Genomic DNA, 13,209 nt, shown 5'->3' with positions numbered 1-13,209 from the left:
TACCTGAACAGCTTGGTAAAGTTTCATGACATTTGGTTTAGAATTGTGAACTGGAGGTGATTGACTACAGAATCAAGAGTCCAGAGGGTTCAAGTCTGGGCTATGGGGAGCCCAGTCATGAGCGGTACCAAGGGCAACGAGGTGGTTTCTGAAGAGATGCCGCAGGAAAGTGATTTGTAATCAAAATGTACCTGTTTCCTCAAAACAGTTTCTTCATTTAATGATAGAAGACACGTTCAGTATTCATCAATACATTTGAGGCCCAATAAACAATCTGAACTACTTGGAGCGAAAAAGATGGTGGCGATTTCTCGACAGCTTGACGGAAAGGAGCAGGAAGGCAGGAAGGCTTGGCCTGTCGAATGGGCGGTGCTTTTGACCCACCCACAGACCCCCAGACCCACACACCCACCCACAGACCCACACATCCGCCCACAGATCCACACATCCACCCACAGCCCCACACATCCACGCACAGCCCCACACATCCACGCACAGCCCCACACATCCACCCAGACCCACACATCCACCCACAGATCCACACATCCACCCACAGCCCCACACATCCACCCACAGCCCCACACATCCACCCACAGATCCACACATCCACCCACAGCCCCACACATCCACCCACAGCCCCACACATCCACCCACAGCCCCACACATCCACCCACAGCCCCACACATCCACCCACAGCCCCACACATCCACCTACAGCCCCACACATCCACCCACAGACCCACACATCCGCCCACAGATCCACACATCCACCCACAGCCCCACACATCCATCCACAGCCCCACACATCCATCCACAGCCCCACACATCCATCCACAGACCCACACATCCATCCACAGCCCCACACATCCATCCACAGCCCCACACATCCATCCACAGCCCCACACATCTATCCACAGCCCCACACATCCATCCACAGCCCCACGCATCCATCCACAGCCCCACGCATCCATCCACAGCCCCACGCATCCATCCACAGCCCCACGCATCCATCCACAGCCCCACGCATCCATCCACAGCCCCACGCATCCATCCACAGCCCCACGCATCCATCCACAGCCCCACGCATCCATCCACAGCCCCACGCATGCATCCACAGCCCCACGCATCCATCCACAGCCCCACGCATCCATCCACAGCCCCACGCATCCATCCACAGCCCCACGCATCCATCCACAGCCCCACGCATCCACCCACAGACCCACGCATCCACCCACAGACCCACGCATCCACCCACAGACCCACGCATCCACCCACAGACCCACGCATCCACCCACAGCCCCACACATCCACCCACAGACCCACACATCCGCCCACAGATCCACAAATCCACCCACAGATCCACACATCCACCCACAGCCCCACAAATCTACCCACAGTCCCACAAATCCACCCACAGACCCACACATCCACCCACAGACCCACACATCCGCCCACAGCCCCACACATCCACCCACAGCCCCACAAATCTACCCACAGTCCCACAAATCCACACATCCACCCACAGACCCACAAAATCCACAAATCCACGCACAGATCCACACATCCACCCACAGACCCACAAATCCACTCACAGAACCACAAATCCACCCACAGTCCCACAAATCCACCCAGACACACACATCCACCCACAGACCCACAAATCCATCCACAGACCCACACATCCACCCTCAGACCCAGAAATCCATACAGTCCCAGACATCCACCCACAGACCCACAGATCCATCCACACACACACAAATACACTGACAGACCCACACATCCACCCACAAATCCACCGACAGACCCACACATCCACCCTCAGACACAGAAATACACCCAGACCCACACATCCACCCACAGAACAACTAATCCAGCCACAGACCCACAAATCCACCCACAGACCCACACATCCATCCACAGACCCACACGTCCACCCACAGACCCACACGTCCACCCACAGATCCACCCACAGACCCACACGTCCGCCCACAGACCCACACGTCCGCCCACAGGCCCACACATCCACCCACAAATCCACCGACAGACCCACACATCCACCCTCAGAACAACTAATCCATCCACAGACCCACAAATCCATCCACAGACCCACACATCCACCCACAGACCCACACATCCACCCATAGACCCACAAATGCATCCACAGACCCACACATCCACCCACAAATCCACCGACAGACCCACACATCCACCCTCAGACCCAGAAATCCACCCAGACCCACACATCCACCCACAGAACAACTAATCCATCCACAGACCCACAAATCCATCCACAGACCCACACATCCACCCACAGACCCACACATCCACCCATAGACCCACAAATGCATCCACAGACCCACACGTCCACCCACAGACCCACACGTCCACCCACAGACCCACACGTCCGCCCACAGACCCACACGTCCACCCACAGATCCACCCACAGACCCACACGTCCGCCCACAGACCCACACGTCCGCGCACAGACCCACACGTCCGCCCACAGACCCACACGTCCGCCCACAGACCCACACGTCCGCCCACAGACCCACACGTCCGCCCACAGACCCACACGTCCGCCCACAGACCCACACGTCCGCCCACAGACCCACACGTCCGCCCACAGACCCACACGTCCGCCCACAGACCCACACGTCCGCCCACAGACCCACACGTCCGCCCACAGACCCACACGTCCGCCCACAGACCCACACGTCCGCCCACAGACCCACACGTCCGCCCACAGACCCACACGTCCGCCCACAGACCCACACGTCCGCCCACAGACCCACACGTCCGCCCACAGACCCACACGTCCGCCCACAGACCCACACGTCCGCCCACAGACCCACACGTCCGCCCACAGACCCACACGTCCGCCCACAGACCCACACGTCCGCCCACAGACCCACACGTCCGCCCACAGACACGAACTCAGCCATATATATATATATATATACACATACATATGATAATGAACTGAATATTCATTGAAATTGTACGTATTAAATTCCAAACACAGTTTAATTTGACATGAAATAAAAACATAATTCACTGCATTCCCGATTCTCGGATTAGCCTGATCACGTTCGTTCGGTTTATCAGAAGTATTTGCTGAATGTCCCGTCCGGCCTTTTCACATTCGGCGCGTCGTGTACTACTTTGCAAGCTGAATTGAAATGTTTTGAAATACATTTCGCTCGAGTCAAGCCAGAGTGTGTGATGCACACGGTGTGCACAAGTCTTTGTGAATTGGGTTAAAATGTCAGGAAGTAACACGAAGTGACAAAAACAGCTTTTGTGGTCATTCCCAACAGGAAGCATTGGACATCCAGAGCCAGGTGGAAGAATGCCTCGCATCCTCCGCACACAGCAAGGCACTTCTCCCCAGTCAGCTGATACGCTATCGGCAGGTCCAGCTTCCTGACAGTAAGTGGGAGAGAAATGGTGATTCTTGGGGTGACATCATATACACACAAACTGAAGTTTCCACTTTGTGCCGGGAAAGTTTATCACAGGGATATTTGTCATTCTGTAATCACTCGACATGGCGGCACTTCCTATGGCTCAGGTGACGTGACCCCTGGGATATCACCCTCACTGAGCATTCACCTTCATTGATCCTTCTTCTGTTGTTCTCTCCTTTGACACTTTCATGACACCACCATCCCCGAATCGATGTCCTGCTCCATTTTTACGTCTCCTCTAAGTCGCCGGAGACATGATGTTTTCGGGTTGTCCGTCCAAACGTACGTCCGTCCGTGCTGATCTTCCTGTTTTTTGTTTTTTTTCTGCATCCGTTTATCCGATTGACACGAAATTTTCACCATAGGTGCGACTACTTATGTGGAATGTTTGTATGATAAAAAAAAGAAAAACTTTAAAAAAAAAACATTTCTCTTGAACCGCTTCATGAATCGATGGGAAACTTCACGGTTATGATCTGGTGGTCATGGAGAATAAATGTTTTAAATTTCAACCTGATCGGACACATGGTCGAGTAGCCAGAATTATTTAATATTTTGAATCTGGGTTCAGGGATTTAAACCAAACTTGGTAAAAGTGCGTATAATGATGTCATAACGTGAGCGGAGACATATCTGTCGAGGCATATAGTACCCTTCTAGATTTTGCTGTTTATAGTGCTTTATATGATTTGATTAGTGATATTGAAGCAGCTCTTTGAGGCGCAAAGTAATCAATTTTTTGACGCATTTTATTGTATTTTTTTTTCACTCCGACTCAGTTTTATGGTTAAAAGAGGACAACTTGTAGATTTCACATCAATGTGACCTGCAGTTTTGTTTGATTATTCTTAATCTCATCTCTTGTCTGTCCACATAGGAGGTTGGTTCGTTTTCCAGCAGAAAAATGAAGTTCATAACAACTGTGGTGTGGAGATTTACTTCCAGTCCGATGTCCAGAGCACCCATGACAACATGCTACTTGAACTAGTGTGTCAGATAATTGCTGAGCCGTGTTTCCACACCCTACGCACAAAAGAACAGTTGGGTAAGAGCCCGTGGATGCGGTTCGGGTTTTGCTGGCGGTTTCTGAAGGTCACCACTTCGGGTGGCTGGACCAGCTTGTAAGCTCACAGGTCGGCACTGAAATGATTGTAAAGTACATGTCACTGATTCCATGGATTTTCATTCATCAGAACTATTTCTCCACATTGGTCAATAGTTTCTCTAGTCTAATGAATGTTTGTCTCCACTTCACTTCTCCCCAAGTGTCTGCCTCTCTCCTCAGCTCTCCACTTCATCCCACCCCCCAAGTTTCCCAGCCTCACATATCCAGAGCTTTAAGTATTCTCAATAATGGATTGGAATGTTGAACCCAAGAACTCGCACATATCTCTTCTCAATTTATCCCCTTCCTTTGACATGATACCCAAATGACCTCTTCAAATCGGCCAATAATTTCCACATCCTTCATGTCCTTTTCATCCAAATGGTGTGTGTGTGTGTGTGTGTGTGTGTGTGTGTGTGTGTGTGTGTGTGTGTGTGTGTGTGTGTGTGTGTGTGTGTGTGTGTGTGTGTGTGTGTGTGTGTGTGTGTGTGTGTGTGTGTGTGTGTGTGTGTGTGTGTGTGTGTGTGTGTGTGTGTGTGTGTGTGTGTGTGTGTGTGTGTGTGTGTCCTTGGTGAAAAAATATTTCCTTTGAGAAAAAACACTCAAACAGGTGCATCTGTTTTTGTTCATTTGGAATCGATCTGGAAACTGTTCACATTTTATAACATCATCCCTAAAACACATGGGGATCAACCCCAACCGATCTCTCTTTATCGATCACACATGTTTGTTTGTGGTAAACCCCTGTTCCATAAATCACCCTTTGGAAGGAAGTGTAGTTTGAAAGTTTTTCTTTGTCCTCACCACCTTTGGTGTATGAGATTCCCAAGCTGGCTTCCAAACCAGAGACTGCCGTTTGCATTCTCCTTGCACTTCGACCATTTTATTTGACATCTTCCTCACCTCGTTTAACAATCGGCAATATTGATGCGATCCGCCGGCCCAGTTGGTTGAGTGCAGTACGTTTGAATCCCACGTACTGCGATCAATTCACTCGTCCTCGTTGCATCTGCACCCTCTTCAGTGTAAGTTGCAGGTTAGAAGGTTTCTGACACTTATTGGATTTACCATCGTGCTTAAATTCTTGCAAAGTTCACCAAACACTCCTGTCCCCATGGCTGCCATGATTACAGCAGTAGTGACACTTTCGTGGGTAGTTTCATATGATATGAAGCTGCTTTGATAAGGAAGTTTTCCAAGGGGGTGAGCTTGTTCTTCCCAGCTGAACACTTAACTCACATTGTGAACAGGTTCATCTCCCATATACTTATTTGTCGACTGCCTGTTGATGCCCTTGTGTTGGGTTACAATAACAAGCTCCTCAGTCAGCCTGATGCTGGAGGAGAAAACAAACAAACTTTGTTTTGGAAAAGATTATTTATATACATTTTAAATGTGCACAACCATGCTGCTCTTCTTCAATTCACATAAGCATATCTGACCTGAATAGACGCAGGAAATAAAATAAATGTGCACCTTCGATGCAATAAAATGTCCTTGTAACTCGTAACCTTTTCGGAAAGGGTACATCGTTTTCAGTGGACCAAGGCGAGCCAACGGCGTTCAAGGTCTGCACTTCATCATCCAGTCAGAACGACCACCCATGTACCTGGAGCAGCGTGTTGAAGCATTCCTTCATTCGATGATGAAAATCATCGTGGACATGTCTCCCACCTCGTTCGCCAAACACGTCGAAGCTCTGGCGCTGAGCCGTCTCGAGAAACCCAAGAAACTGTGGTCCGAAAGTGCCAAGCATTGGGGCGAGATCATTTCCCAACAGTACGACTTTGACAGAGGTAGGTGGCATGCTAGTACTGCAGCATAGCAAAACAATTGTTCGACTTTTCATAAAAGCACCAAAATTGGTACACATGTAGAATAATGTATTCCGAACAATTCTGGATATGGAGCCACCCGAGATTTTGCCTTGGTCAGCTTTGGCTCACAGACGCACACTTAACTAACAGACACTTTGGCTAACAGCCAAAGCTGACCAAGGCAAAATCTCGGGTGGCTCCATATCCAGAATTGTTCGGAATACATTATTCTACGTGTACCAATTTTGGTGCTTTTATGCAAATTTTAACAATCGATCTGAAATATCAGACTACGCTGCTGGACTTTGCCCGCTGCCGCTTGGGGCTTGCTTTTTTAAAAAAAAACTTCCACTGACGTCTCTGCTCCCGATTGCAGATAACAAAGAAGTGAAGCATCTCAGGACCCTGACAAAGGAAGACATTCTACAATTTTACGAGGTAATGTACTTATGAGGGGATTTTATTTATTTATTTGTGAGGTAACATTTCTGTGGAACAAATATTTGCCGCTTTGGGCGCAGGAGGTGCTGGTGGTGGGTGCTCCCCACAGGCGGAAGATCTCTGTACACGTCCAAGCACGCGAACCTCCACCCGGTAAGTTATGATTTATTTATCACACGCAAGTCTGAGGTTCAGGGAATAACTTTAACTGACAATACGATGACTGCACTCTTTATTTTTATTTTAAATTGGTGAGCAGATTGGAACTGTTTAGTTGTATCATTTGGAGTAAGTACAAATACTTCCCATGTTTAACAACATGAGAAGATTGTGGTAGTGCGTGGCGGGATAGTGGTGAGGTGTGGTCCACCAGACGGCGGTCTCCTTGGGTTAACAAGAGGCGGTCCCTTCGGGTGGGTGCCTGGAATGTCCTATCCCTAAGAGAGGATGATCACCTGTCTCTGTTATCATCTGAGCTCAAGCGTTTGGACATCGGGATTGCAGCTCTCTCTGAGGTTCGGAGACCGGATTGCGGCGAGATAATGGTGGGCGGGTACACCTACGATTGGTCTGGTTGCTCTGATGGTCACCATGCCCAAGGAGTTGCTGTAGCTGTGTCCAATAACCTGACCCCAATGAAAATTGAGGTAACACGGGTCAACGAGTGTATTATGAGACTAAGGATTCGTCACTCCTTGGGTGTCATTTCCCTGGTCTCTGTTTATGCTCTGACGGACGCGAGTGATCTCACCATGAAGGACGCATCTACGCCACGCTCGAGTCTGTGGTTGATCAGTGCCTCAGACGAAATACTCTTCGAGTCTTGGGGGATTTCAATGCATCGACTGGAACTGATAGGGATGGTTATGAGACGTGTGTTGGTCCTTATGGGTTTGGAACTGTGAACCAGAATAGCACTAAGTTCCTTGACTTTGCAAGAAGTCATGGATATATATATATATATATATATATATATATATATATGGGGAAGAGTGAAGAGTGAAGAGTGAAGTTCATCAAGTGAAGAGTGAAGAGTGGTTCATCAAGAGTGAAGGGGAAAGTATATATATATATGCACTGGTGGAGGTACGCTGGGTTTCAATACTTGGGATCAACTGTCCAAAGTAACAGAGTGTGGTGGAGACGTGAAAAAGAGAGTGCAGGCAGGATGGAGTGGGTGAAGAAGAGTTGCAGGAGTGATTTGTGACGAAGGGTAGCTGCAAGAGTGAAGGGGAAAGTATATAAGACGGTAGTGAGACCAGCTATGTTGTATGGTTTGGAGGCGGTGGCGCTAACAAAAAGACAGGAAGCGAAGCTGGAGGTGGCAGAGTTAAAGATGCTGCAATTCTCGTTGGGAGTGACGAGGATGGACAGGATAAGGAATGAGTGTATTAGAGGGACTGCACAGGTAGGACGGTTTGGAGACAAAGTGAGAGAGGTGAGATCGAGATGGTTTGGACATGTGCACAGGAGGGAAGCGGAGTATATCGGGAGAAGGATGCTGAGGATGGAGCTGCCCAGCAGGAGGAGAAGAGGAAGCCCAAAGAAGAGGTTCATGGATGCGATCAGATCGGACATGGGGGTGGTTGGAGTGTCAATGGAAGATGTGGAGGATATAGCGAAATGGAGATGGTTCATCCGCTGTGGCGACCCTTACGGGAGCAGCCGAAAGAAGAAGAAGAGTAAAGATGAACTGATTAGATTTTGGAGTGAAAAGGTCAAAGGTCAGACATCATGTTTGGTAAAAATTGTTACTGCACTTACTTGTGAACCAGTGATGGATTTTGACCAAACTTGGTATAAGTATACAGTGTGATGCAAAGATGAACTGCTGAGATGGCGGCATCGAGAGGTCAGAGTCTGTGATGGGTTTTCGTTTCTGGGATTAGTTTACGATGGCTGAAGGGATTGAAATCAAACGTGGTGCAATGATCTCTCTCTATCGAGTGCAACCTATGGCTGCATCATTGGTTGAGACACGGCTATGCCGCTGATGCAGTGTCCCCCTTACCAGTACACTTACTCATTTTGCCGACCTCGGAAGGATGACAGACTGAGTCAACCTCCTAGTGTTTTAATTCAGCGGCCAACGGGGCTTGAACTCAGGACCCGAGGATCCGAAGCCGCCACCCTCACCACTAAGCCGGTACAATGATGTTAAACGATGTAGTAACGAGGGCGGAAGCATATCTATGAACCCCGTGACATCCGAGTGCCATTTTAATGAACATTATTGCAATGACAAAACGTTTCGATTTACACTCAGGTTTTCAGGAACACATCTCGAATGCCAATCGAGGAACTTATGAATTTCAATTGAAATTAATTCTCATCTCAAATGATCAGTTTTTAATATTTTTTTTTGTAAAACTACTTTTCTCACCGAGATGCAGTTGAATTGACCTGTCCCACGGAGCAGCTTCTACCTGTACCTGAGCTAACACAGGTTTGTATTTTCACCATGGAAACCCTCTCCCCGATCGATTTAAAAACATTTCTCCGGTGACTAACCATTTTTGATTCGTGTAAAGAAACAATGCAATGTAATCTGTTTTATTTGTACCCATCCATCATTTCATCAACAACGAATAACAAGGAAATGTCACTTCACTTGCTGCTACCTTCCATGCATGTGCTGCTTCACTTGCTTTAATCTTCAAACACGATGTCAGTCCTGTTAGCAAAGTGTTTAGCGATACGAAACTCGTTCACCCTTCATTTGACCAGGAATGTCAATCCCTAATCCAGGACCAACACCCACAATGTAATTTATCTTTCATTTAATCTTGTCCATGAACAGCCTGTGATGATCGAAGACATGACGGAGTTCAAGCGCATGCTTCCGCTCTTTCCACTCGTCAAGCCGAGTCGGATAACGGCCAAGCTGTGACGGAGCTCGGTGAAGGTACCTGCCGATTGATGTGACGAGCCGAGTGCACAATGACGTGGTGGTTGAGCGAAGCAAGATGATGTCCGTTTGCTGAAAGTACACTGATGTGACGATCGATGGAATCGAGGGTTTATGAAGTACATCTTAAAGTTGAATTTTTAACTTCACTCCACCGATCACTTTGAATTGCAATGTAGTAAGTTGTGTGGATTTGGCAGAAAAAAAATAAAAAATTCCCTTGTTTGAGTTCACAATGATTCCCAACATTCTGCTCTTCCAGCTGCTGTAATCGTTTGGAAAGTGCTCGTGATTTATAAAACTGAGATACTCCGAATATCTTCAGTTTACCTGAATGTTGCACATAGCCTCAAATGTACAGATTGATGGTGATGACGGGATTTAAACATGATGACCAATTATGTCCCTTTGATCTTAATCAAATGCTCCAGGTGATGAAAACACAAATGTTCCCTCTCATTTGAGCTGAGGCCTTCACATCAGTCAGTCCCAATCCCTTTGTTTTGTGAAAAAAAATCAATCAAGTTATTCTAGCTCTAAAAAAATATTTCACTTTACTTCCTGTTTGCCTACATTTTCCTATGACATCAATACCCGAGTTAATTAATATCCTGCAAAAACATCAATTTACCTTTAACCATCCAAGTGTCTCAGGTGAACATTATTGAAAACTTCAAGCATGCTATTTAACATGTCAACCAACCTAATGCCAACAAAACATGTGAAGGCTCAGGCAGAAAAACAAAGGATCTCAACTAACATCGATATCCCCTATGGGAACCAGGAGAGTAGTTCAGGAGAGCAAAACAATGGTATTTTGCTCTGACAAAGGGTGAATGCTCAAAACGATTTCCCCAATGGAAAGCATCCTCTTATCAACGTTAAAATCCATTCCAATTCCAGCCGATTCAAAATGGGTCAGCTGCTTCAAACCGGAACTGCAGTGTGGACGTGCGTATGTATTAAAGCGGCTATCCACCGACTTGTATCAGAGGGAATGGATCGTTCACGCTCGCGGGGGCTTTTCCAGTGACTGCATGAAAGAGTCCAGGTTGTACTCGGACTCGTACTGCTCTCTGTCCCACAGCTCTCCCAAGTTCTCCAAAATAGACTTCATTGTTTGTTTCCTCCCGGAGCTGCTCTCTCCTTTGCTCTTCTCTTGATCACCACCCTGGCGGCAGCAACAGCACAAGCAGCAGTTACATCTCTGGTAAAGCTCATTCAATCCGTTTTGAAGTAAAACGACGAGACAAATGAGATCCATCAAGAAAACCACTTTTACATATTGATACATTAAGGAAGGAAAAATATAACCTGCTCGGTTCAAGTCCAAACTTATTTTCTCACAGGACAATGTAATCACCAAATATGTTTCTGGCTTTACAGACAGGCCCACTCAACACCTGCAAAGCATGGTTCGATTAATTACTGACTAATACCGATCAGATAGGAAATGTTACCGACCACGATTAATCCCTGATCAATATGTGCTGGTTGAAGGCATTTCTGCGAAATAGAAGATAAACCAGGAAATGGATATCTGCAGCCATCCATGACCGTGTTGTGTAACGTCGTGATATTCCTGTCTTTGTGCGATGGGAAAAAGGACTCCAATGAAAGTTCCAGTCAATATAAAGTTCAGGATAATATTTTCATGCTCATTGTCTTCTATGTTACCCATTGTGCCGCACCGAGGACACGCTGAGTATGATAGAGATTAGAGATGGTGCAAGCCTCATTTTCTTGAGCAGCCCATCATGGCTGCGCCACATCAACACCACCACACCAATTTATCAACACAAGATAAAAAGAAGAAAATACAAAATGTTTTCCTTGAAAATAATTTTTAAATAAAGTATTTTTTGTCGTTTATGGATTTTAATTTTTTTTCTTCTCCCCAGGGGAGGGGGGCATGGGCTTGGTTAAAAACACACATCAACCACACAACACCCCTTGACAAGACCCCCCTCATCAACAACACTCCGAACACATGCACGCAATCACCTATCAATACTCAAACTACCGAAAAGTCTTATCAACATTCCCATACCCCACTACCTCCATAACTTCCTGGGAACTATCTAGTTATAATTTAAACTTATCTACTTTTTCTGCTGCAACTACCTTTCCAGAGAGACCATTCCATGCATTAACTAGAATGGGCACTCATAGAGCGCATACCTTCGCCGCCACTACTTTTTTTTGTTCTTGGTATGAGTGTGGGGAACTGGTTTCATATGAATGGTCTTATGACACAAACCACATATCTATAATGTCATGACCCCCCCCCCCGACTTTCGGGGACTACGGACGAAACAACAATCAACTCACATCGTTTTGGCGAGTCTTCACTCGCAAGCTCGGTGAATACGTTTCAACAAGAGAACGTAATCTCGTTTGATGCTGGTTTCATGCAAATCGAATAAGAATTGACTGAGTTATGCCGAAAAACGCATATTTTTCAAGGGCGTGACCCCCCCCCCCGACATTTTACCCCAACCGGTGACATGTGTTATGACGTCATTGTGTCACAAGATTGGGCATTAAATTCTGAACATTTTGGTGCTGGGTTCATGTAAAGCGGACAAGAATTTGACTGCGTTATGACAAAAACCGCATATTTTTCAAGGTCGTGACCCCCCTGACCTTTGACCCCTAACCGGTAACAAGAGTATGGGCGTCGGTGTCATATTGCATATCACAAGATGAGGCGTTGAATTCTGAACATTTTGGCGTTAGTTGCATGCAAATTGAATAAAAATTGACCGTGTTATCGTAAAAAGACGATTTTGACCTTTTTGTGACCTTGACCTTGACCTTTGACCCGAACGATCCCAAAATCTAATCGAATGCTTCCTGGCTAATAACCAATCATCCCACCAAATTTCATGCAATTCGGTTTAATACCTTTTGAGTTATACGAATCACAAGATTACAAATAAATAAATAAATAAATACACGCCGACCAAAACACAACCTTTCGCAGAATGTGAAGGTAACTACTCTCTGAGTAAAAGTCCCCTGTCTTACTTCCAGGTTAACTCTCCTCTTCTTGACTCTCAGGCTATGGCCCCTGGTTCTGTCACTGTCCACTGTTGAATAATTCATCTTCACTTATTTTATCTTTACCTTTCATTATCATAAACATCTCGACAATATCTCCTCGTAACCGCGTCCTTATTAGTGTATAAAGCCCTGTCTCCTTCAGCCGCTCCTCATAGCTGAGTCTGACTAGGCCTGTAATCAATCTAGTCGCCCTGCGCTGAACACTCTCCATGGCATCGATGTCGTTCCTAAGTTGTGGTGACCAGAACTGCATACACAATATTATAGATGTGGCCCTCACTAAATTCCTGTACAATGTTAACACCTCTTGATTTATAAATGATTCCCCCTTGGTTTACAACCTAAACCCCTACTTGCTCTACCCATCGCTGCCTGCTTTCATCCCGTATCTATTACCACCTCCAGA

At 46.8% G+C, this 13,209-nt stretch overlaps 2 protein-coding genes across 3 annotated transcripts in view; one reads left to right on the top strand and one right to left on the bottom strand.

Annotated features, from left to right (window-relative positions):
- IDE (insulin degrading enzyme) overlaps positions 1-9,973 on the top strand; it is a 154,478-nt gene extending 144,505 nt beyond the window's left edge. The window contains exons 19-25 of one of the 2 annotated variants that reach the window (XM_085849081.1): positions 3,317-3,428; positions 4,344-4,511; positions 6,095-6,367; positions 6,765-6,826; positions 6,910-6,982; positions 9,223-9,275; positions 9,630-9,973. In XM_085849081.1, coding sequence (XP_085705207.1) covers positions 3,317-3,428; positions 4,344-4,511; positions 6,095-6,367; positions 6,765-6,826; positions 6,910-6,982; positions 9,223-9,275; positions 9,630-9,719 — 831 coding nt within the window. In that variant the 3' untranslated portion in view covers positions 9,720-9,973. Of the gene's footprint in view, positions 1-3,316; positions 3,429-4,343; positions 4,512-6,094; positions 6,368-6,764; positions 6,827-6,909; positions 6,983-9,216; positions 9,276-9,629 lie in introns of both variants that reach the window. The other variant, XM_085849080.1, reaches the window with a different exon arrangement.
- Positions 9,021-13,209, bottom strand: part of BTAF1 (B-TFIID TATA-box binding protein associated factor 1) — a 242,387-nt gene continuing 238,198 nt past the window's right edge. Inside the window, exon 35 of the mRNA XM_085849152.1 lies at positions 9,021-10,908. Within this exon, the coding sequence (XP_085705278.1) occupies positions 10,744-10,908 (165 nt within the window). The 3' untranslated portion in view covers positions 9,021-10,743. The remainder of the gene's footprint in view (positions 10,909-13,209) is intronic.

The sequence above is a fragment of the Eptatretus burgeri genome, chromosome 12 (genome assembly GCF_056783735.1).
Source record: "Eptatretus burgeri isolate ZD-2024b chromosome 12, Ebu_testis_v1, whole genome shotgun sequence".
Taxonomy (NCBI): domain Eukaryota; kingdom Metazoa; phylum Chordata; class Myxini; order Myxiniformes; family Myxinidae; genus Eptatretus; species Eptatretus burgeri.
This window is presented reverse-complemented; position numbering and strand designations above follow the sequence as displayed.